The sequence below is a fragment of the Erigeron canadensis genome, chromosome 5 (genome assembly GCF_010389155.1).
Source record: "Erigeron canadensis isolate Cc75 chromosome 5, C_canadensis_v1, whole genome shotgun sequence".
Taxonomy (NCBI): Eukaryota; Viridiplantae; Streptophyta; class Magnoliopsida; order Asterales; family Asteraceae; genus Erigeron; species Erigeron canadensis.
This window is the reverse complement of record NC_057765.1, coordinates 36,319,366-36,343,579: the sequence shown is the minus strand read 5'-3', so window position 1 is coordinate 36,343,579 and position 24,214 is coordinate 36,319,366. Positions and strand designations below refer to the sequence as shown.

General features: G+C 33.4%; 2 protein-coding genes across 2 annotated transcripts; both read left to right on the top strand.

Annotated features, from left to right (window-relative positions):
* LOC122601712 (receptor-like protein kinase ANXUR2) lies at positions 1 to 1,853 on the top strand. Its single transcript, XM_043774453.1, has 3 exons — positions 1 to 1,041; positions 1,313 to 1,367; positions 1,774 to 1,853. Exons 1-3 carry the CDS (start codon positions 1 to 3, stop codon positions 1,851 to 1,853), a joined length of 1,176 nt encoding a protein of 391 aa, XP_043630388.1.
* A 1,289-nt stretch (positions 1,854 to 3,142) lies between these two features.
* LOC122601711 (putative F-box protein PP2-B8) lies at positions 3,143 to 3,556 on the top strand. Its single transcript, XM_043774452.1, has one exon. It carries the CDS (start codon positions 3,143 to 3,145, stop codon positions 3,554 to 3,556), a length of 414 nt encoding a protein of 137 aa, XP_043630387.1.
* The last annotated feature ends 20,658 nt before the right edge of the window (positions 3,557 to 24,214 follow it).

Genomic DNA, 24,214 nt, shown 5'->3' with positions numbered 1-24,214 from the left:
ATGTCCTTCATGAAGGAATTTCAGCATCTAAAAATACAACTGGAGGATATAAAATCAGCCACCGACGATTTTGGTGACCACAGAGTCATTGGCGTTGGCGGATTTGGAAAAGTTTACAAGGGAGAAGTGTTTCACTCTAAGGGGCGTAGCATGGCTGCTTTCAAATGTCTTGATCGTAAACATGGTCAAGGAGACGTCGAGTTCTCAAAAGAGATCAGGACACTTTCCCATTACAAGCATGAAAACCTCATCTCCCTCCTTGGATTTTGCGAAGATGGTGGTCAGAAGATACTCGTCTATGAATATGCATCTAACGGAAGCCTTGACCGCCACTTAGCTTCTCCTGCTCTTAATTGGAAGCAACGTATCCAGATATGCCTTGAGGCTGCAAAGGCGCTTGAATACCTTCATGATCCAAAGGGGAGACACTCAAGAGTTCTTCATTGTGATATAAAAAGTGCCAACATCCTACTGGATGATAACTGGATTGCTAAGCTTTCTGACTTGGGGCTCTCAAAAATGGGCCCTGCTAATCAGCAACACACGTTTCTGATCTCGAATGCTGCAGGTACATTTATGTACTGTGATCCGTTGTATCTAGAGACGGGATTTCTATCCAAAGAATCTGATGTATACTCTTTCGGCGTGGTTCTATTTGAAGTTTTATATGGGAAATTATGCTATGAAGTTATAGCGGGTCGGTCTCAAATCTTAGTGCCTACTTGGAAACAGAACTATGAAGAGAAGAAGATAGGTGACGTACATTTCTTACAAGATATGGACCCTACTTCTTTGAAAATATTTTCACACATTGCATATCAATGTTTGAAGAGATCTCGCAAAGATCGACCCAGGATGGTCGATGTTGTCAAAGAACTTGAACTTGCACTCAAAAGTCAGGTTTTTAGTGAAGGAATGGAACAACTAGTCAACTATGAAGACATGGCGCTGGCTGCAGAACCTCCTCTCAACTACGGATCAAAAGCAGAGCTCATGATGCATCTATCCAAACAAGGGGTCCTTCTTAACGGCGGCAACACGGTATCTATTTATCAAGATATATACTATACGTTCTTACATTTATTCCTACAAATTTTGTCACTCAAAAATTTGATTACACTTGCTAATTTATCAAGATATATACTATACGTTCTTAATGTGAGAACCATGTGAATTGCAAGAACCATGAGAACCTTTAAATTATAACTTGAACAAAATCTTTTGCTATATAGATGGATCAAGCAGACTATGAATTCGCATAAATAGCTATTGTTAGTTGAACCCAACTAACTTGGAATTATATTATGGACAGTGGTTTTCATTGAATACGAAGGGGGAACACTGTGAGATGATATCTATCGCAAAATGTTTGACTATAAATGGATCTTACTCTTATGGATATATGTATAGTTCAAGGTATGTCACTTTGGGTTTCCGTGTGTTTAGACACACACACACACACACAGACTGCCCACATCAATTCAGGTCGTCCTTCCCACTACCAACCTAATTAGCATGTCACATCAGCTTTATATAATTCACAATTTTTTACCGACACCAAAAACCTATTCATCCCATAAATACCTAATTAATACTCCGTATATACATACAATTAATATACATACACACACAAACATCATTATCTCCATCCTTCCCCCACCTCATCAACTACAACAATATCCTTCTCACAAACCTCCTCCATGTCTTCTTCGTGGACAACCGTGATGTGGGTATTCTAATGTATCATTTGTTTTTTTTTGCTACTTCATGCAGATTTCCAGCAGGCTGCTATAAACTACATAATCATACTCCATTCAGAACACGTGTTAGAACTCAATTCTTATCACCACTAGTTACATACTCTGTGAACCTTGTTTTCAAAGGTAATGTGAAGGAGGCTAGAAAACACCGATATATCGGCCTCAATTACAAATTGGAAGGGGAGACAGAAAGTTCAATTTCATACCTTGCACCCATGAGAGAAGATGGGTTTTATATGGCTGAATTGTGTCACTTTACTAGCGACCGCAGGATTGTTGATCTTGAAATCATCTTTTATAATTGGTCAAATGAATTTACAAGTTATATGCTACTCGAGGGCATCGAGTTTTATCCCTTGGAGAAAGTAAGATGCTGTCATATACCAGTTTATTTCAATCCTTCTGTTTTGCAAACTTTCTTTTAAAATAGTCCAGCCATTATGACAATTTCTGTTGTCTTAGCTCAACTAGTTATTGTTAAGAATTTTGTCTGTTTTCTTTTTAATTTTAAATTTTGTATGGCATCAATACTAGACATTTAGAAAAGATGAGATTTTCTTCAATAGCCGAACAAAGTTTGACATCGGTAAATTTTGTAGCTGGAAAATCAATTGTCAGAGGATGAAAAGGTGGATATGCAACCCATATCGGATTCAGACGACGCATATTGGGAAGAAAAATTGCCAATCGATTATCAAGACATACTCAAATGGTCAAAAGATATCGTGGAATGGAGAACAAAGAAGGAACTCTATTTGACTCTTTCCAAAGGGTTCCTGATAAACGATGGTCAAGAGGTAAATTTCCATAATTCCTTCATCGATTTAATTCTCATACGTATATAGTTGTTCTATGTAGAGCCTCTGAACTTTGGTTCCACTATTTCAATGTGAAGCATTGCACTTAACGAGTACTTAACATGTTAACTTATTTCGATTGATATGATAGTGGTTTTCTCTCGACAAAAATGGGAAGAAATGTGTGATGCTGTCAGCAAGAATGATTTTGGGAAAAACAATCACATCCTCGACTTCATGGTCATTACTTGAATCGAGGTCCTTTCTCTACCTTCCTCCAAGTTTTCCTCTAATTTTAATCTTTTGCACATGTGCTAAAATATATCGGTAATGAACACATGTTCTTGAGCTAAATAAATTTGGATTTTAACCTAATTTTTCCAACAAAGGTTCGTTTAATTTGCAATCATGTAGGAGTTTGCAATCATGACTTGGATTTATCCATCAAAGTGAAAGCAAGTACCTGGAGCCTTGAAGCTTTTTAATTCTTTTAGAATTGACTATATTGTATAATACTAGCAACAGAGTTTTTTTTTTTCCAGATTTGGAGAAGTGGTTGTTATTGATTACTATAAATATATTATTATGGGCGAAATCAAGGCTGAACTAGTGTCACTTCAAACAACATATGCAAGCTACCTTGTGTACAAATTACCAGAAGACGACGATCTGTCCAGTTGTGTGGGTCCTACGTATGTGAAGGAATTGGGTTCGGGTTATTGGATAATGGATGACTGTCGGTACATCTATTTCGTTAGTCCTCAAATCCCAGTTATTAGAAGCAATGGTGATGATAACATCCTACGTAACCCAGCTAATAGACTCAAGATAAAAGGCATTCCACAACAGAGGAGCGATGGTTGGATGGAGGTACAAATATGGGAATTTCAGACTGGTATTACAACCAAAACGATCCCTATGCATCTTCGATTGGAACGTTACATTGTCCCGACAATTCGTGGTCTTGTTATTCAAGGCATTGAGTTTAGACCTGTTTAAATTCTATTTTGAATTCTTCTTTGATTATTGGGCAAAGATTGAATTATAAACATGATTATTTTTTTAATTTTATCTTTTTCTCTTGGCAAGGAAGTGCATAACAAATATAGTTCCTTTTAGAAATTTCATTTGTTCGCTTTTGTTTTAAGTTTCTGATCTAATTGTGTTACTGTTAGCGAATTCAAAAGGTTTATTATCTGTGAATCCAACTGTGGTATTTACCATCCGGGCAGGGGGATTTCACCACATTATCTCTTTTGAGTCTTTTCCCTCATTGGTACTTCTCACTAATTACATGAATTTTTATTTTCAAAGTTGTCCTAATCTTACTTGAGTCTTTAGTCATTTTGCTCTAGGCGACGTCCACTTTTTTTTTTTTTTTTTTTTTTTTTTTTTTTTTTTTTTTAGCGTTCGTGTCACGGGACCGCTAGCCGTTACATCAAAACGGGCAGGCAATCACTAGCCGTTTCTTGATAGAAGAACTCGGCAAAAGCTCTTAAGTAATCAAAAGCTTTCTATGTCACTTTCTTTGGTTGATTATATATATTTTTTAGGGTTGTATTCACATGGATCCTTAAAAAATGGTGGAAACCAAGGGACTAATCTTAGCCCTTGGATCAAACAATCATCAAAATCCAATCAAACATGATTGGTTACTCCAGTGAATTACTTCGGCGACATTGTCTAATCATCTTTGATTGGTTAAGCCAATCAAGCTTGATTGGTTACTCCGGCGAATTACTCCGGTGAATTACTCCGGCGACATTTTCTAATCATATTTGATTGGTTAAGCCAAATCAAGCTTGATTGATTACTCGGGTGAATTACTCTGGCGACATTGTCCAATCATATTTGATTGGTTAAGCTAATCAAGCTTAATTGGTTACTCCGGTGAATTACTCCGGCGACATTTTCTAATCATATTTGATTGGTCAAGCAAAATCAAGCTTGATTGGTAAGCACTAAAACACTAAGCCAAAGTCAACAACTTGTGTCTACTTGTTCTGCTACAGTGTTTTCATGTGACTGATCGGAGTCTGTTACAGTGATCAATTTTATTTTCATTTATTTTTATTTAAAAAAAAAGAGAAAAAAGGAAAAACATCAAAAATTTTGTTCATCTTATCTCTTCAAATTCGTCTTCGTTTTTCATCAAATCGAGCTGAAAATCACGAGGTTTTGTTCGCGGACAAGTTCTGAACATAATCATCTTTTCAGTTTTTCGATTTGTCGAGTTTTGTTGACGGTTACAAATTCCGGCGACACTGTGATTTTTCCGGCTAGCTCGAAAAACATGTTTATTGGCTAGAGTTTGTGCGGAATGTATTTCTGAGTGATTTGGTACAAGTTCCATGCATTAATTCGAAGAAACAACAAAGCTATAGTGTTTTTAATTTTTCCGGTGAGTTTTTCAAGTTTTCCGGCGAGTACAGATCGGAATAATTTTTGGTTAGGGTTTGTTTGCGGTGTGATTGTGAGTATTTTGGTGTAAGTTTGATGTTCTAATTTGAAGGAACGAAGGTTTTATCGGCGTTTGAATTTTTCCGGCGAAGTTGTTGCATTTTCCGGCCACTATTACCTTTTCCGACCGCCGTGGTAAATGTTCACCATTGTTTCTGAAAACATCAATTCCCGGAGAGTCACCGGAGAGTGTGTTGATGGTGGTGGTCAGAAAGTGTGTGTTATGTGTGGGTGTGTGTGTCTGGGAAGAAATGAGGGGGTGAGGGGAAGAGAGAATTAATTTAATGTGAGATCTAAGCCATTGGATGAAATAAAATCAAGGGCTAGGATTTGTCCCTTGGTTTTCATAAAAAAAAACTAGACTCAAATGAACATTCTCCATATTTTTTTAATATGTATAGTTTTTAAACTAATAATATCTAATTATACAAAGTTGTAGATTTCAAAAAAATTCCAAATAAAAATAATATTGAGTAATGCGATAAAAATACACCGTAAAACAATGACAAACTTTACATTAAATTAACTATATGACCTATTGAGGATGATAATGAAAAGTTGTTTAGTTACATTAACATGAATTGATAATAAATACGTTAATGTTAAAACGAAAATAGTAAGTTCATAAAAATAAAAGACTTCGAGAGATAACTGCTTAATAGGTTTTTTTTTAATTTTTTACCTTTTATTGCCATCTTCAAAAATAAAATGATATATCGAGAGTCGGAGATTGAGTTGGTGAAACATTTTGATCTTTCAATGTTTTTTTGACTTTTGAAACTTCTTAGACGGGATGGGCCAAGATTTGTCTCATGAATCAAATTTGTACTAAGCCATGTATAATAAATGAGTTTCGGTAGTATACTTGGGATGGGCCGTGGCCCATTCTAGGTCTAATGTGGCTCCGTCATTGCTCAGTTGCTCATTGGTACTTCGAGGAGTTCACTAATTACATGAATTTTTATTTTCAAAGTTGTTCATGTCCTGATTTAAAAGGTTGTGAAAATAAATCAAGATGACTTCTTTTAACTAAATCGGATCTTCACACTGAAAATTCTTTGATCATATGATTATTCGATGAGTCTTTAGTCATTTTGTTCTAGGCGACGTCCATTGTTGTCTTTCTTGATAGAAGAACTCGGCAAAAGCTTTTAAGTATTTCAAAGCTTTCTATGTCGCTTTCCTTAGTCGATTATAACTCTTTTTTTGTTTTTTAATATATATAGTTTTGAAACTAATAATATTTAACTTCCGTGTAATGGTGTACTTATTAAGAAGCACTTGTAAATATGAAATATTAATTCTTGTTTTTATTGTTTTTTTTAATAGATTCTTATAGTTTTAAAATATGAAATATTAAAGAAAATTAAATAGTTATTAAAGAAAATATAAATCTAAATTAAAATGAAATCAATTTTTTATAATAAAATAAAATGGTAAAATGAAAATAAAAATGTATATTTATGAAGTATTTTAATAGAAATATTAATTAATCATTGAAATAAATGGAATATGTAAAAAGATAAAAAGGCCCTGAAATTCTTATTATTTTTAAATAAAATAATAAATATACTGAAAATGAAATAAATAAATAGTAAATGTTACTCGGTTTTTTGTTTTGTCAAAGTGAATGAAAGTGGGTTTTCAAAGTGACGCGCGTGGAAATATCCCTTTGTGAAATTGTTTCTTTTTAATGTTGCGCGCAACTTCTTTAGCCGCATGCTCCCAGCACCCCCTCTTCAGTTCAAGATAGTGTGATCCTTGTGGTCCTCAAATGTGTTTTTGATTGTTTGTGCCTTGATTGTGACAACTCATAACTAAACTCAATTATTAAAGAAAAGGTAAAACACACACTTATATTAATCCAGCCCGAACAAGTCTGTTACCCCCCATCAAAAGATAAAACACATACTTACACTCATTGTAATTCTAGCAACAACTATCATCTTCTTCGGCTACCTAATTCCGGCCAAATGAGACAGCTGAACAAAATCACTTTCACGGGATAGACGTACCTAATTCCCCCTTCAACTATCATCTGTTGCCCACCACCGCTATTATTTTCACGAGATAGACGTACCGACAAACATATTGAACCGAACAAAAGAAACCCATTTACAGACCCATACATGGATCCAAGGAACCCTCGTTGATGAAATTTATATAAGTTTAACTCTATTGTTGTTGATGATTGTATTTTAATCGATTTAGAAAAGAAGTTTGTTGGATGAAATATATGAGATCTGAGAATGTAGAAAATTGAGATCTAAAAGAGAAGGTTGTTGGATGTACCTTTATCTATTTAAAAACAGGATGGTAAATTAGAATAGTTTGATTTTCATACATGTGGTCTATCCGTCCATGTTTTTACTCAAACAAGTACAATACTAGTTATCGGATTTTTAATGGTTTTTTTATGTGGTCCAGCACCTATGTATTATTTGGTGGAGGGGTGCTCAAATCATTCCCCCTTCTTTATCTTTAGAAACTACGTTTTTTAATTATTATTTTTTCCATATGTCATCTCTTAATATCTTTTCTCACACCTTTTCTCGCAACTCTCTTTAATACATTTTTTTCATTTGATCTCTTTCATATATATATATATATATATATATATATAATAGGTCTAAAAACCTATTTAATAAACCATATAATTTAAATTTAAAAAAATTGTAAAAACTAACATATTTCTTATGTAATGTGAACTCCATATCTTATGTATTTTTTTTCTTTTATGAACAACTGAACTTTAAAAACTTACGGGTTGAAAGATCCATAATATAAATTATATTATTAAGAGTAATATAAGTATATTAAGCGAAAATGTTTAAATTAATAAATAAAAGATATTGATATTTAAAGTAGTTCAAAACTGTAATTTGAGGGGGAAAAAATGAGGTCGTTGCTTTATATAATATTATAGTTATATAATAATATGAGTATATAATATAAAGAACTATATATTAAAGGGAAAATAATAAATCCTCCTAAAAAAATAGTCTAATAATTTTCCTAATAATCTTATTCATTTCTTTTTAATTTAATTCATTGATTTGTACAAGTGTCATAATCAAATTATTAAAAGAATAATTAAGCTCGGTTTTTTAGATCATTTTCCATATTAAAGATGGCAATTTAGCCAATTAGAATGGTGGTTGGTCGATTAATGTGAACTCGTCAACTTTAGCAAAAGTCTACCCGGCAACATTGTTTATTAGGGAGTAGATCTAACAAGTAATTAAATTAACAACCGGAAATAATTAGCATCTATCTCCTTATACAGCATGTTCGTATGTGACACACGCAAAAGGGTTGATCGACTTTGGACATGATCGATCTCATCATTAATAACTCACTTCATGACATACATATATAGGTTTTTATTTCATAATAATCTGAGAATCTAACAACCGCGCGCACTTGCATTTGCATACAACATTTCATTTCCTAGTTCGTATTTTGGTATTTAATTTGATACACACATATCAATATATTTAATGGCCTTCATGGAGGATTTTCAACATCTTAAAATCCCATTGGAGGATATAATAACAGCCACCGACAATTTTGATGAACTCAAAGTGATTGGAAAAGGCGGTTTTGGAAAAGTGTATAAGGGAGAAGTGTCTCACTCTAAAGGGCGAGCCATGGCTGCTTTGAAACGTCTAGATCCTAAAGACGGCCAAGGAGCCGCCGAGTTCTCAAAAGAGATCAGGGTACTTTCCCAATGCAAGCATCAAAACATCATTTCCCTCCTTGGATTTTGTGAACATGGTCGCGAGAAGATTCTCGTATACGAGTATGCGTCCAACGGAAGCCTTGACCGCCATTTAGGTTCCCCTGCTCTTAAATGGGGGCGACGTCTCAAGATATGCCTTGAGGCTGCAAAGGCGCTTGATTACCTACATGATCCAAAGGGAACGCACCAAAGAGTTCTTCATTGTGATATAAAAAGCGCCAACATATTACTCGATGATAAATGGGTTGCTAAACTTTCTGACTTGGGGCTCTCGAAAAGAGGCCCTGCTAATCAGCAAGACAAGTTTATTATCTCGAGTGCTGTAGGTACCCTTGGGTACTTGGATCCCTTGTATCTAGACAAAGGATTCCTATCCAAAGAGTCTGACGTATACTCTTTCGGCGTGCTTCTGTTTGAAGTTTTATATGGGAAATTATGCCATGAGATTATTGATCGCCAGGTTCATTTCTTAGTGTCTACATGGCAAAAGAACTATGATGAAAACAAGATAGATGTCGTATATATGTTCCAAGATATGGATCCGTCTTCTTTGAAAATATTTTCAGACATTGCATATCGATGTTTGAAGAGATCTCGTGAAGATCGACCCAAGATGGCCGAGGTTGTGATAGAGCTTGACTCTGCACTACAACATCAGGAGATTAGGGAAGGAAAGGGACAACTAGTCGACTATGAAAAGATGGTGGCGGCTGCAAAACCTCCTCTCAACTACGGATCAAAAGCAGAGCTCATGATGCACTTATCCAAGCAAGGGGTCCTACTTAACGCCGGCAAAACAGTACCTATATGGCTATATATATCTAGAGAAATGCTATATATATGTTCTTACCTTTATACTCGTATATGGCTAATGTACCTGTGCCTGACTATAAACTCATATTAGTTGAATGAACCCAACTAACTAACTAACTTGGAATGGTATGTTATATCACAGTGGTTTTCATTGAATACGAAGGGGGAGCACTGTGAGATGATATCTATCGCACAATGTTTGAATCCAAATGAATCTGACTCTTCTCGATACTCATCTGAGCATGGTTCAAGGTAACCTCCCTTTGGGTTTCTCTGTGTTTAATTAGACACACACATATACATACAATAGATAGATACACTTATGTATGATCATTTTTTTTTTATTTCTTTTCTTCTACTTGATGCAGATTTCCAGTGGGCTGCTATGAACAAAACAATGATAAGTTCAAAGCACGTGTTAGAACTCAATTCTTGTCACCACAAGTTATATACACCGTGAACCTTGTGTTCAAAATTAGATCAGAAAAGGCTAAAAAACACCAATTTATCGCCCTCAAATACAAATTATCGGAAGGGGAGACAGAAACTTCAACTTCGTACCTCGCATCCATGAGAGAAGATGGGTTTTATATGGCTGAATTGTATCTCTTTACTAGCAATCGCAGAATTTTTGATCTTGAAATAATATTTTATGGATGCTATTCGAAATTTTCACAAAGTATGATACTTGAAGGCATCGAGATTTGTCCCTTGGATAAAGTAAGATCCCAGTACGTGTAGTGTATTTCACACATCATTCAATTCCTTCTGTTTTTGCAAATTAACATTCTTAATTTGAAAATAGTTCAGCCATGCATTATAACTGTTTCTGTTTAATTTCTTAGCTCACCTAGTTATTGTGAAGAGTTTTTTTTTTTTTTTTTTTGTTGGTCGCGTGGCAGACTGGCATCAAATACAACACATGAAAAATAAAGATGACATTTTTTTTCAATATAGTCAAACAAAGTTTGATCCATATATATGGGTAAATTTTATTTATATAGGTGGAAAATGATCAAGTGTCAGGATCAGAGGATGAAAAGGTGGATATGCAACCCCCCATATCAGATTCAGACGCATATTGGGAAGAAAAATTGCCAATCGATTATCAAGACATACTCAAACGGTCGAAAGATAAGCTTTTCAAAACAAAAAACAAAAAAAAAGGTCGAAAGATAATGTGATATGGAGAACAAAGAAGGAACTTTATTCAATTCTTTCCAAAGGGTTCATGATAAATGATGGTCAAGAGGTAAATTAACATAATTCCTCATACGTATATATAGTTATTGTATTTGGAGCCTGTGAACATAGTTCCACTATTTGAAGCATGCATGAATTGTAGTTTAACAAGTACCTATTTATTTCGATTCTTAATTAATGGTTTTCTCTTGACCAAAATGGGAAGAAATGTGTAATGTTGTCAGCAAGAATGATTTTGGGAGAACAGGGCGCTCCCTCAACTTCATCGTCGTTATTCAATTCAAGGTCCTTTCCCTAGCTATCTTGCTCCAAGTTTTCTTCTAGTACTTTTTATCTTTTACACACAATTTATGCAATAGAATGACACATACTATGAAAATTGAGTCTTAGATGCTTGGTTTTGGGACTAACCATGAAACGAAGAAGCTTAGTCCTTTTGCATAAAGAGGAGAATTTGATCATGAGTTTGGTTTTCTCCATCAAAGTACAAGCACTCGTAGAACGTCCTTCCTGTTTTTTAAAATTTTGAAGTACATCTACGTATTAAAAGTCAACAAGCAACACCACCGCATACGGCTTCTAGCAACTGATGACTACTTATTCTTTGTGCAGATTTGGAGAAGTAATGGTTTTTACTGATTTTTGGAGATTAGAAATAATTGGGGAAATCAAGGCTGAAGTAGTGTCACCTCAAACAGCATATGCAACCTACCTTGTGTTCAAATTACCAGAAGGATATCGAAACCTGGCCAGTTGTTTGGGTCCTACGGATGTGATGGAAAAAGATTTGGACTTGGGTTATTGGAAAAGGGATGATTGTTGGTACATGTATTTCATTAGTCCTCAAACCCCAGTTTTTAGAAGAAACGTCGATGATAACATCCATAACCCGGCAGTGAATAGACCCAAGATAAAAGGCGTATGCTTTCCACAACAGAGGAGCGATGGTTGGATGGAGGTACAAATATGGGAATTTCAAACTGGAATTACAGCCAAAATGATTCCTATATGTCTTAAATTGCATCGTAGAGATGTACCGATAATTGATAGTCTTGTTATTCAAGGCATTGAGTTTAGACCCATCTAAACTCTATCTTCTTCATTGATTATCCGGCAAAGATTGAATTTTCTTCTTCTTTTCATTTTACTCTTGGCGTCAGGAAGTACATTACAAATCCAGTTTCCTTCTAGAAATTCCGTTTGTAGGCTCGAAAAGAATATAAAGTGTAAACCGATCCCACGGTGGTATCGTTTACTTATACAAAACCACTAACTATTTTATAATCGTATGTATTTGAAATAAAGTCTATAAAGAAAACAAAGTTGGCTCATGTACGTCAAGCCTTTTTACGAAGGACATCATATCTCTGAATGACTAGCCGAGTTAGATTTAATTGTAAAATCAACGCATATGTTCCTTTTTCTCATCCTAAGATGGATATTGATATTTTTCATTGTCCTGGTAAGTTAATTACCTTCTTAATTACTTTTTTTGTCCGAGGATGCATATGCTCCTCATTAAGAGATATAAAGATCAACCATTTCATGTAATTTATATACAATTTCACATTCTTTTTCCAAAGTATTTTTGTATAATTCAAGATCTTTAATCCATATTTTCTTGGCTAAATCGACTTCCTTAATAGTAAATGCATTATCAAGATACTCAGATAAACATCGATCAATTCAGCTTTGAATAATACTTTTCATCATAGCTACGTAAATTCTCATACTCTTAATGTAATATAACTTGATTAGTGCAGATAAAAAAAAAAAATAGATGTACCACTTAAAATTTCACATTTAATATATATATGTTTATTTTTTGAATTAAAATTGCATAATTATATTACTTTTTTGTCTTTCTTTCATTAACATTGCTAGTAACCTTTCGAACGATCTGATTCATTCATTTCTTCACTAGAGACAGGGATTTTTACTTTCGTACCTAAAGAAAATAATAATAACACTTAATTTAATAAAAAAAATAATGTTTTGTTAACTGACAAACTCTGCCTAATATTCTTACAACATAATTTTACCATCTACAATAAAGATATAAACTTTATTGCAAAGGATATAACTACATAATGTTGATATTGTTATAAATTGTCAAATTGTGTTGTATGAATATCATTTCTCTTACTGATAAAAAACTAGATATCAACTACATACACAAGGTGTGAAGTTAGAGATCAAACAACCTTCAACTAACCCTAAACACTTGATGATCTTAAAAGTTCATAATATTACATAAACAATCTGTTGAGAACAATAAAATTTTATGCAATAAACATGAGGACGTAGAACCGATGGATTTAATATGAAAATGCATGTGTAATAATATCATTAAGACAATAGGAGGACAGTGGCAATAAACAATAAAGGGGAAAAACATATACATGTAGAAGCTTCATCCGAAGAAGACGATGAATCAGAGCCATTTCCCAAAGTGATAACATCTTTTTTTGAAAAAGGTTTTTGTTTTTCTTCACATACATCAATCTCTGACTTCGCCCTAATAATACACTAATTTAACAAAAATTAAAGAAAATTAAATATTAACATAGTTTATGCATAAATTAAAATAAAATTAAACATAAAACTTACAATTACGTACAATCTTCTTCCATTTCATCATGATTGGTCAAAATAAACGGGAGATCGAATGGCGACAGAATATAGTGGACGGAAAGATGGATCACAACGGAGGATTAAGGTTTGTGAATGTGTAAAATTATAAAATGTAATTGAAATAAGTCTGGGTTTTATGTGTTACAGAAAAATTACAAAACTATCCTCCTACTTAATTAAAAAGTTAGAATGTGCGTGAATAATTAAGTGCAGATCTGATCCATCCAAAATACATGATCGGGACGGATAAAAGCATTTCTTGGTCCCTATTTTTTAAGTGATTCTCAAATTATCTTCTTTTATATATATATATATATAATAGACTCACACATGCATATATATATACACACAAACATACACAGAGACACACATATATAATTAGTTAAGAGAAAAGAAAATATATAAAAGGAAGAAAAGAAAACCATGGCTCCACACTCTCCCCTTCCTTCTCATCCAACTTCATCAAAATATCGACGAGTTTGAGATGACAACAGTTCATGATGAGTGGCCTATCACGTCATCCTTAACAACCATGTGGACAAGAATTTCGACGTGTGATAGCGAACGGCCTCTCCCTATCATGACACCGTCTTCCTCTCATCCTTATTACCACATAAGCTTTTTTTTCTCCAATGGCACACTCAAAAATACCTCTCTCCCAATCGTACCCTCATCTTCACTCCATCCTTCATTTTTATTCTTTACATTTTATCTTAACACAAAATTAAATAAAAGTATTTAATTGAAATCATCATGTATCATGAAATATATTTGTGCTCTATCTTCGTAGTGTTTTACAACATATAAGACAATTAACGTGAACTCGTTAACTCTACACATTGTTTATTAGGGAGTAGCTCTAACAACCAAAATAAAATTTTTTATTTATGCAGAATATTATTAGGTGACACTTGTGTTTCGGACAAACATTACCTAAGATAATTTTGTAAAGGATTTAAGATAATTTTAGAACCGAAGATTTGTAAGTGAGGTTTTGGTGTTTTAAGGTCTTCAAATAAAGAAAAGTTTTCTTTAAAATAAGGATGTAAACTATGAGTTTCGACTAAAAAGAGTTTTATGAAAATCTTTGAGAAACAAGAAAACTATTGAAGATAAAGATAAAATGTTGAAATGCGATGCTAGGATCTTAAAATAAAGAAAGGTTTTTGCTAACGAAAATAGTACGAAAAGAGTTTTGGTGATTTTTGATTTCAGATCTGGAATTGAGTTTATATATTCTCGGGCTGCCGTTAACTCCCTGATTTTGAGTTTATACGTAAATGTATTGGTTAATACGTATTCAAATATGGTGTTGCCGGAAAACTCATCGGAGAAGATGACCGGATTCAGATATATTACATAACCATTTTATCATAGGTGTTTACATTCTTATGTCACTATCCCTTAAACTATTACCAAATTACATGTTACGACTTGCAGTTGCCGGTAACATACATCACATAGCCCAAAAAATATAATTGCATACATCACATAGCCACCCAAATAGGTTACTACATTACATAACTATTTTGTCATAAATGGTTATATCTATATGTCATTACTGCTTTACAAAAGTGTTTGAGAAGAGGTATATAAACATTGTTATCTATTATCACTAATTCCTAACAATATTACAAGTTTACAGTTAAACAACATAATTAATAATTTATAATTCTAATTACTAGGAGGAACTAGATTTTACAAATGGAAACTAAACATTTATTTATGCTGCACATTCCTTATGTGACACATGCATAAGGGGTTGACTTTGGACATGATCTCATCCTAATTCCTAACAAACACTTGATTATATATATTAGGGAGTAGATGTAGATCTAACAACGGAAACAAAACATTTATTTATACAACATAAATATTATAAAGGGTTTGCTAAAAACAGCCTTTAGGACTGTGTTTAAGATGCATAAATTATTTGTACCTTATCATGAAAATCAGGAGGCGGGCTTTTAATATGGAAGATACAAATTTTTTTATGCACGTTAAATACAACCCTTAGGCTGTATTTAGCATTTACCATATTATAATTCTAATTGTTAGGAGGAACTAGATTTTAAAATGGAAACTAACATTTATTTATGCAACATATTCCTATGTGACACATGTATAAAGGTTGACATGATCATACTAATTCCTAACTAACTTGATTCTATATGATTATTAGGGAATAAAGGTAGATATAACAACTAGCTAGAAACAAAACATACCTTTATAAAATAAAGAGAGGATAATTTTTTTTCCTATGTGACGCTTTTCTTTTCGTATCAACTAGGCATTTTGCTTATGTGTCATTTTCTGACAATTTAATGTTTTTTTCATATTTAAATCTATATTATATATGTATATGGCTACCATTACAAAGAGAAAAAAATAAAATTATCTTTTAATCTAAGCCATTGAAAATAAACCTACAAATTAATCTCCACCATTTAAATTGAAAGTCAATTTACTTATTAATTATGTTAAATTTTTTATAATATTTAATACACCTACCTTTATACCATTAGACATGCCTTTGGAGTTTTATTAGCCATAGTTTTTAATGCAATGTTCGTCCATTACTTTTATAAAAATCCTTTTCCTAAACTGAATATTTTGTGATAAACTTTTAATGGATGAACAATTGAAAAAGCTTTCGAATAAACAAACTAATTGATCATGCATTCATAATAATAATTAAAAAAATCAATTAGTTATTAAGAGTTAAAAGATGGATATCTAATTGCCGTTTAGAAAAAAAAATTGCATCCATAACAATTTTTTTATTGTATCCATATGACCATACTCAATCTCATATTCACCAAATAAAAGGAAAGAAAAATATATAAATAAACAGATAAAATGGAAACAACAAAAGCTAATGAAGAAAAGAAACAATATGAAACTAGATCTCAAGGCTTCGTGTGATTGTTGTTGGTAAACAAATTACATATAGAGATGTTGAATTTTTGATATCGATCGATTTTTCTACATGGATTGAAATAATTTAGGAGCATATGAAAATTAAGAAAGAGGAAAAAAAATAAACTCAGGGAGAGATGATAGGGTAATGACGTGGGGTCATGGGCTCACCTTATATTTATTATAACGCGAAAGGTATCCGTATAAAGTAACGGTAGTAACAACGACGATGATGATTGTGGTAACAGTTTGTTTATAAATGTAAAAGTTATTAATATAAAAGTATAATGGAGATAGTTTTTTTTGGCAAAAGTTACAAAAAACTTCTGGTGAGCAATTTCATTCTTGCCTCGGCTTTGGTCAACCCCGGTTGACCTAATTAGTTATAATCGGGTTGTTTTTGGGTCATGTGGCTAATAGATCACATGAGTTTTTTTGGGTCAAATGCGTTCTTTTTTAGTCAAATGGGTTGACGAGTAAATGGGGCAAATAGGTTGGTTTTAAGTCAAGTAACTAAAATAGGTTGTTTTTTGGTCAAGTGGGTTGATGGGTTGGTAGGCTAAATGGTTGATTTTGTGTTAAATGGGCCGACATTTTATTATGGTTGTCGGATCGACCTAGCAACCTAAAAGTCCAACCAAGATCTGATTTAAAATAATCAAGTTGGTGTGTTAAAAAATTATAATGATTTCAAGTAAAAATTCAGGTTGGACCGGATTTCAATGTGTTTTAGATATATAGGATTATATTGTAACGTGGTCACCGACTAAATATAACGCAAAATATTAATGTAGTTAGTGTTTTTATAATGGTAACAAGACACAAATTATAGTCTTTTACCATAAATTTCTTGCAATATCAATTTATTTGTTTGAACATCTAGATATTAATTAATTTCAACTATTATGTTTAGGTTGCAATGTTTTGTGTTACGTCTTATTAGTAAAAGTTGGATTCTTGCATTTTTTTTTTAACTATTATATCTTTGTAGGTAAAGTTAAACATGTTTCGTGTACTTTTAAGTATATATGTGTATTGTCGATTTGTTTCTAACCCGGTCAACGACCGGGTATTGATCTAGTTTTTTTAGTGTTCACGTGACACTTTATTTGCCACGTCATCATTTGTCTACATAGACATTTGTTTTTTTTTCTTATCAATTCTAAATAATATATATATAAAAAAGATACGAGTACAAGATTAGAACTCATGACAACTAACATTTAATATTATGTACAAATCACTTGATCTAACTTAATATTTGTTTATTTTTTTTGCAAAAGACGGTAGATATTCAGTGAATATTAAAACTAATTAAAAGACATTGATAATATAATTGTCGATCTTTGTAACCTATCTCTTTTGATTTTCCTTTATATTAATTATCTTTGTTGGTGAAATATAATTTACTTTAATATAATATAAAACTAGATTGTATATAAATTTATCTAATATTAAAACTAATTATTTCAGATTGTTAACATAAATAAATAAATACTCTTGACGTATATATGTTGATCATTATTTTCAAATAATATTACTTAAAATATTATACTTATAATCAATTTAGTGTAACGTATATATAATCCAGTTTATTTATACAACATAAATATTACTCGTATAATTACATTACATACTATATTAAAGGAAAGAGTTGTGAATAGTAACCCACTTGCGTGGCGGGTTAAGATTTGTCCCATGTTACACCCCGTTACACTATTTGGTTTTTGTTATATCGCATCCCGTTTGGGGGTTTTATTACAGGTTACTTATTGGTTTTTTCCCACACATTTTTTCTTTTAAGTCATTCAACCTTTGTGTGGTCAAACCGTATACGTACCACTACTCGCATTTTGTTACATTTATCTCGTTTGAGTTCTCACCTAATATATTGAGGATTTTGCAATATCTCATCATGTTTTGGTTTTCTACAATAGATGTAGATCTGACAACTAGAAATTGCAGCATAAATATTAGTGTGTGACATATACATAAAGGGGTTGACTTTGGACATGTCTCATCCTAACAAACTTCATTATATATATGATCCATCTACGAATCTAACCATTTGCACTCGCATTTGCTTACAACATTCCATTTTAAAGCTCCTGTCATCTTAATTAATCGGACAAACACATATCAATCTAATGGCCTTCATGAAGGATGCTCAACATCTTAAAATCCCATTGGAGGATATAATAACAGCCACCGATGATTTTAGTAACCAGAAATTCATTGGATATGGCGGATTCGGAAAAGTTTACAAGGGAGAAGTGTCTCACTCTAAGGGGCGAGCCATGGCTGCTTTGAAACGTCTAGATCCTAAAGACGGCCAAGGAGCCGCCGAGTTCTCAAAAGAGATCAGGGTACTTTCCCAATGCAAGCATCAAAACATCATTTCCCTCCTTGGATTTTGTGAACATGGTCGCGAGAAGATTCTCGTATACGAGTATGCGTCCAACGGAAGCCTTGACCGCCACTTAGGTTCCCCTGCTCTTAAATGGGGGCGACGTCTCAAGATATGCCTTGAGGCTGCAAAGGCGCTTGATTACCTACATGATCCAAAGGGAACGCACCAAAGAGTTCTTCATTGTGATATAAAAAGCGCCAACATCCTACTAGATGACAATTGGACTGCTAAGCTTTCCGACTTGGGGCTTTCGAAATTGGGTCCCGCTAATGAGCAACACACCTTTCTTATCTCGAGTGCTGTAGGTACCCGTGGGTACTTGGATCCCTTGTATGTAGAGAAAGGACTCCTATCCAAAGAGTCTGATGTATACTCTTTCGGCGTTGTTCTGTTTGAAGTTTTATATGGGAGATTATGCTTTGAATATATTAATGGCCAGTGCCAAATCTTGGTGCCTACATGGCAACAGAACTATGAAGAAAAGAATATAGCTGGTTTACATATCTCACAAGATATGGATCCGACTTCTTTGAAAATATTTTCAGACATAGCATATCGATGTTTGAAGAGATCTCGTGAAGATCGACCCACAATGACTGAGGTAGTGATAGAGCTTGACGCTGCACTCAAAGTTCAAGAGATTAGTGAAGGGAAGGTACAACTAGTCGACTATGAAGAGATGGTGAGGGATGCAGAACCTCCTATCAACTACGCATCAAAAGCAGAGCTCATGATTCGTCTATCCAAACAAGGGGTCCTTCTTAACGCCGGCAAAACGGTAACTATCTATCTAATTAAGAAATTCTATATATTCCTACAAATTTTGTCACTCGGAATAATCCATGCATCCCGGCCAATTAATTAGTTATAGATCCACCTTTCCTTTTCGTGTTTTCATTACTTAATTATTTAAGTTTACCATATTACCCCTAATCAAAAAATTGTTTTTGTGGCTTTTCAAATAATCAAAGCTAGCTGTAAAATAAATGCTGATTTTTCTTAACCTGTCGTTTTTTTGTCTAGTACTCGTAATTTAAAAAAAAAAAGGTAGAGAGGAACTAAATTAAAAAAAAACGGCAATGGATACACAATTGAGAACTCACCTCCGTCTAGGTTTTTCTCGCGACGTTTTTTTAAGTGCAAAAAAATGTATGTAAGATGTGAGTATCGCTGTATCCAACAGTCAAACTGCTTTTTTTTTTTAAAGCCCAACCTTTAATCTGTAAACTGCACGTGTGTCAAATTTCCATTTTTTTTGCGATACAATGTATTGTGCTTAGCCAATTGGCATGGTCGCCAATCATAATAGTATCTACACGATTCTGTTTGTTGGCTGTTAAAAAGATGTACGTACTATATATGAACAAAAAATCTTGTGATAATTAAATGGATCAAGCAGACTAGCTATGAATCGAACTCGCATAAATAAACTCTATCGTATTAGTTGAATGAACCCAACTAACCTGGAATGATATCTATATCATGGACAGTGGTTTTCATTGAATACGAAGGGGGAGCACTGTGAGATGATATCTATCTCAGGATGTTTGAATCCAAATGAGATCCGCCCTTTTGGATATTTCTGCGAATATAGTTCAAGGTAACGTTCCTTTGGGTTTGTATGTATCTAGACACACACACACATACTGACATACATACATAGATAACAGATAGATGGATACACCCACTAATTGTTATGTATCATTTGTTTTATTCTTCCTTCTTAATTCATGCAGATTTTCAGTGAAGGGCTGCTATGAACAAAGAGATAGGAACTTCAAAACACATGTTAGAACTCAATTCTTGTCAACACAAGTTACATACACTGTGAACCTTGTGCTCAAAATTAGATCAGAAAAGGCTAGAAAACACGAACGTATTGGCCTCAAATACAAATTGGAAGGGGAGACACATACTTCAACTTCGTACCTTGCATCCTTGAGAGAAGATGGATTTTACATGCTTGAATTGTTTCTCTTTAACAGCGATCGCAGTATTGTTGATCTTGAAATCATGTTCTATGACAATGATTATGCATTGCTACTTGAGGGATCGAGTTTTGTCCCTTGGAGAAAGTAAGATGCTCTATCTAGTCAGAATCATACGAGTTTATTGCTTACATCATTCTTTCTGTTTAATTTGCAAAATTTTCTATATAGTTCAGTTATTGCATTATTTTTTTTAATTTTTTTTTTGGTGTAAGCTCCCCTAGTTATTGTGAAGAAGTTTTTTCTAGGCATCTAATACAACACATTTGGAATATATGACATTTTCTCAATAGCCGAACAAAGTTTGACATGGGTTAATTTTAATAATTTATAGGTGGAATATCAACTGTCATTGGAGGATGAAAAGGTGGATATGCAACCAATATCAGATTCAGACGCATATTGGGAAGAACAATTGCCAACTGATTATCAAGACATAACCAAACGGTCAAAAGATATTGTGGAATGGAAAACGAAAAAGGAACTCTTTGCAAGTCTTTCGAAAGGGTTCCTAATAAATGATGGTCAAGAGGTAAATTAGCGTAATTCCTTTATCGATTTCTCATACCTAGCTATATTGTTATTACGTGGAGCCTGTTAACATGGTTTCACTACACTAGTTCAAAGTGAAGCATTGCATGAATTTCTTAACTAGTACTTAACACATAACCTATTTCGATTGATAGTGGTTTTCTATTGACAAATACGGCAAGAAATGTTTAATGCTGTCAGCAAGAATGGTTTTGGGAAAACAAGGCACCTCCTCAAGTTCATGGTCTTTACTCGAATCGAGGTCCTTAATTTCTCTAACTATCTCCATGTTTTCTTTGATACAACGTAGCAGATATTAGGAAAGGATATATAGTTGTTTGAAAACATACACTTTGTGATAAAAACTATAATAGATAAATTATGAATAACTGATTTGGTCGATCGATAAGACAATGATTTTGTCAGGATAATGTGATTAAAGAAAAAACAAGATCAAGTAGCTTAGCTGCATACGGAGGAGAAATTCTCATGTATGTTGATCATGAGTTTGATTTTTTTTTCCCCCATTAAAGTGATAGCACTCATGGAACTTTCCTTTATTGGGATTTGTAAGTTCGACTACATGTGAAAATTCAACAGAAATTCTCATGTATTTTGATCTTGTACTATAGTACTAGCAACAGATTACATACTATACATGTGTGGTTTTATATTTTCAGATTTGGAGAAGTGGTTGTCGTTCGTCATTATAAATATAGTATTATTGGGGAAATAAAGGCCGAATTATTGTCACCAGAAACAAATTATGCATGCTACCTTGTGTGCAAATTACCAGAAGACCTGTCCGCGAGTGAGGCTCCTGTGGCTGTCACGGGAAAAGATTTCGGTTTCTTTATGTCCCAAGATGATGATTGTTGGTACATATATTTCGTTAGTCCTCAAACCCCAGTTATTGGAAGAAATGTTGTTGATGATGACATCCGTAACCCAGCGAATAGACTTAAGCTAAAAGGCATTCCAAAACAGAGGAGCGATGGTTGGACGGAGATACAAGTATGGGAATTTCAAACTGGAACTACTCCCAAAATGATTCCGATGGGTCTTCATTGGAATTCCCATATAATTGATGATATTGTTATTCAAGGCATTGAGATTAGACCCATTTAAGTTGTATTTTCTTCTTGCATTATCGATCGGGCAAAGATTGAAATATAAAGTAATAAGTCTTCTTTTTCTCTTTTCCATTACAATTCCAGTTTCCTTCCAGAAATTCCGTTTGTACGCTTTCCTTGTAAGTTTTCTGATGATGAACTACTGTTTGCAAATTCAATAAAAGTACCATAAAAAAAATTAAATACTGATTGTTGCTGGTTTATTGGTACATAGGTTCACTATGAGCTTATTTTCCTTGTATTGGTTTTGTGTATGTTGTGTATGTTTTACGGTGTATTGGATGGATCATGGATGTATTAGGAGTGTTTTCATTTCTTTGGCTAATTCTAATAGCGGTGAGACTCGTCTACTTTTGAATGGTTTAGCTATGCATAAGTTTGTTTTGACACCAATATATAAAAATAAGATACATTCCTGTTACATTTGGGCACGAACTTTACAACAAAGAGCAATATCTGACAATACTGCATCATATCATACAGATTTTGGGGCCTGGAATTCTCACAGAAGACCATGGAGATCTGTGAAAAGGACGAGATCGCCAAACATCGTATGAGTAAAGGGATATATGAAAGGAATACCATATAGCAATTGACATGTTTGCAAAGAAAGGAGGTGAATTAAAACTATATTTTGTTTTCATTTCCTTAGGGAAATTGAACCTTATAATATCACTTAAAAATGAGTTAATTATGTTTTACTAGTTTTTTTTTTAAATTATTTAGAGTTAATTTTACAAATAGCCTATGGGCTGTCGAAATTAAACTTTTACTCCCTATGAGTTTCTTATTGGGCTAAGTGTGCCGGAATGCAGTTAACTAATCCCAAAAAGTTATTGTGTGCACAGACTCTAGGTTTGTTTTATTGTTCAGAAAACTTGTTCAAGAGTCTCATAGTATACAAAAGTTACCGGGTAAGAAGTTAGTCGGTCACCACCTTCACATTAACCCGTTAACTGCTTACGTGACATGCACACAATAACTTTTTGGGATTACTTTCAAGTTTATAAAAGTTTTTTTTATCATCATTATAGGTAAAGCTTCTTTATAAATACCTCTTACATATCTTTACATCTTCTTTACTCCCCTATAAAGGAAATGATCTCTTTTTATTTTAAATAATTCTACCTTTGAATTACCCCAATTACCCTTGACTTTTTATGTTTTGCTCTTAATGAACTAGAGTGGTACCCGCGCGTTGCAGCGGCAACGGTCTATAACGCTTTAGACACCGTAACGGTTTATAGCGTTCAGTTTACTTTCATGAGATGCGTCAATGCAGGATCTAACCGTATATATCATTTTAAAAATAAATCGCGTATTAGGTACAAAAAATAATGAAGTGCAAACACTAACCATGAAAAATAACCACTTACAATTGTATGGGAGAAGACCAAGGCAATTAAAAAAATAAATAGTCAAAAATTAAAATTCAATACGAATATACAAAGGACATAATCGGTTCGTAATTTCGTGAGTTATAAAAAAGTAATTATTATTTAAACATTTTGTAATATAATCTATGACAATTAAGATGTTTTTTCTTATCCGTAACAATACTTTCAGCAATAATTTTAAAGTTAATGGAGATTTTATAACAATAGGGGTTTTAGGTAGTTTTGGGGGGTTTTTTTTATTAAGGTTAATTTCGGAATTTCAGGGATAAGGTGTGTGAAGGTAGTTTAAATGTAGAGGGTATATTAGGTAATTCAAAGGTAGAGAGTTGAATGGGGGAAGGGGTAGTTTGTTTATATAGGTAGTATAGATTATAATTTACACTGTAAACATTTATATTAATAATTAACACTTTCAACCTTTATCTTC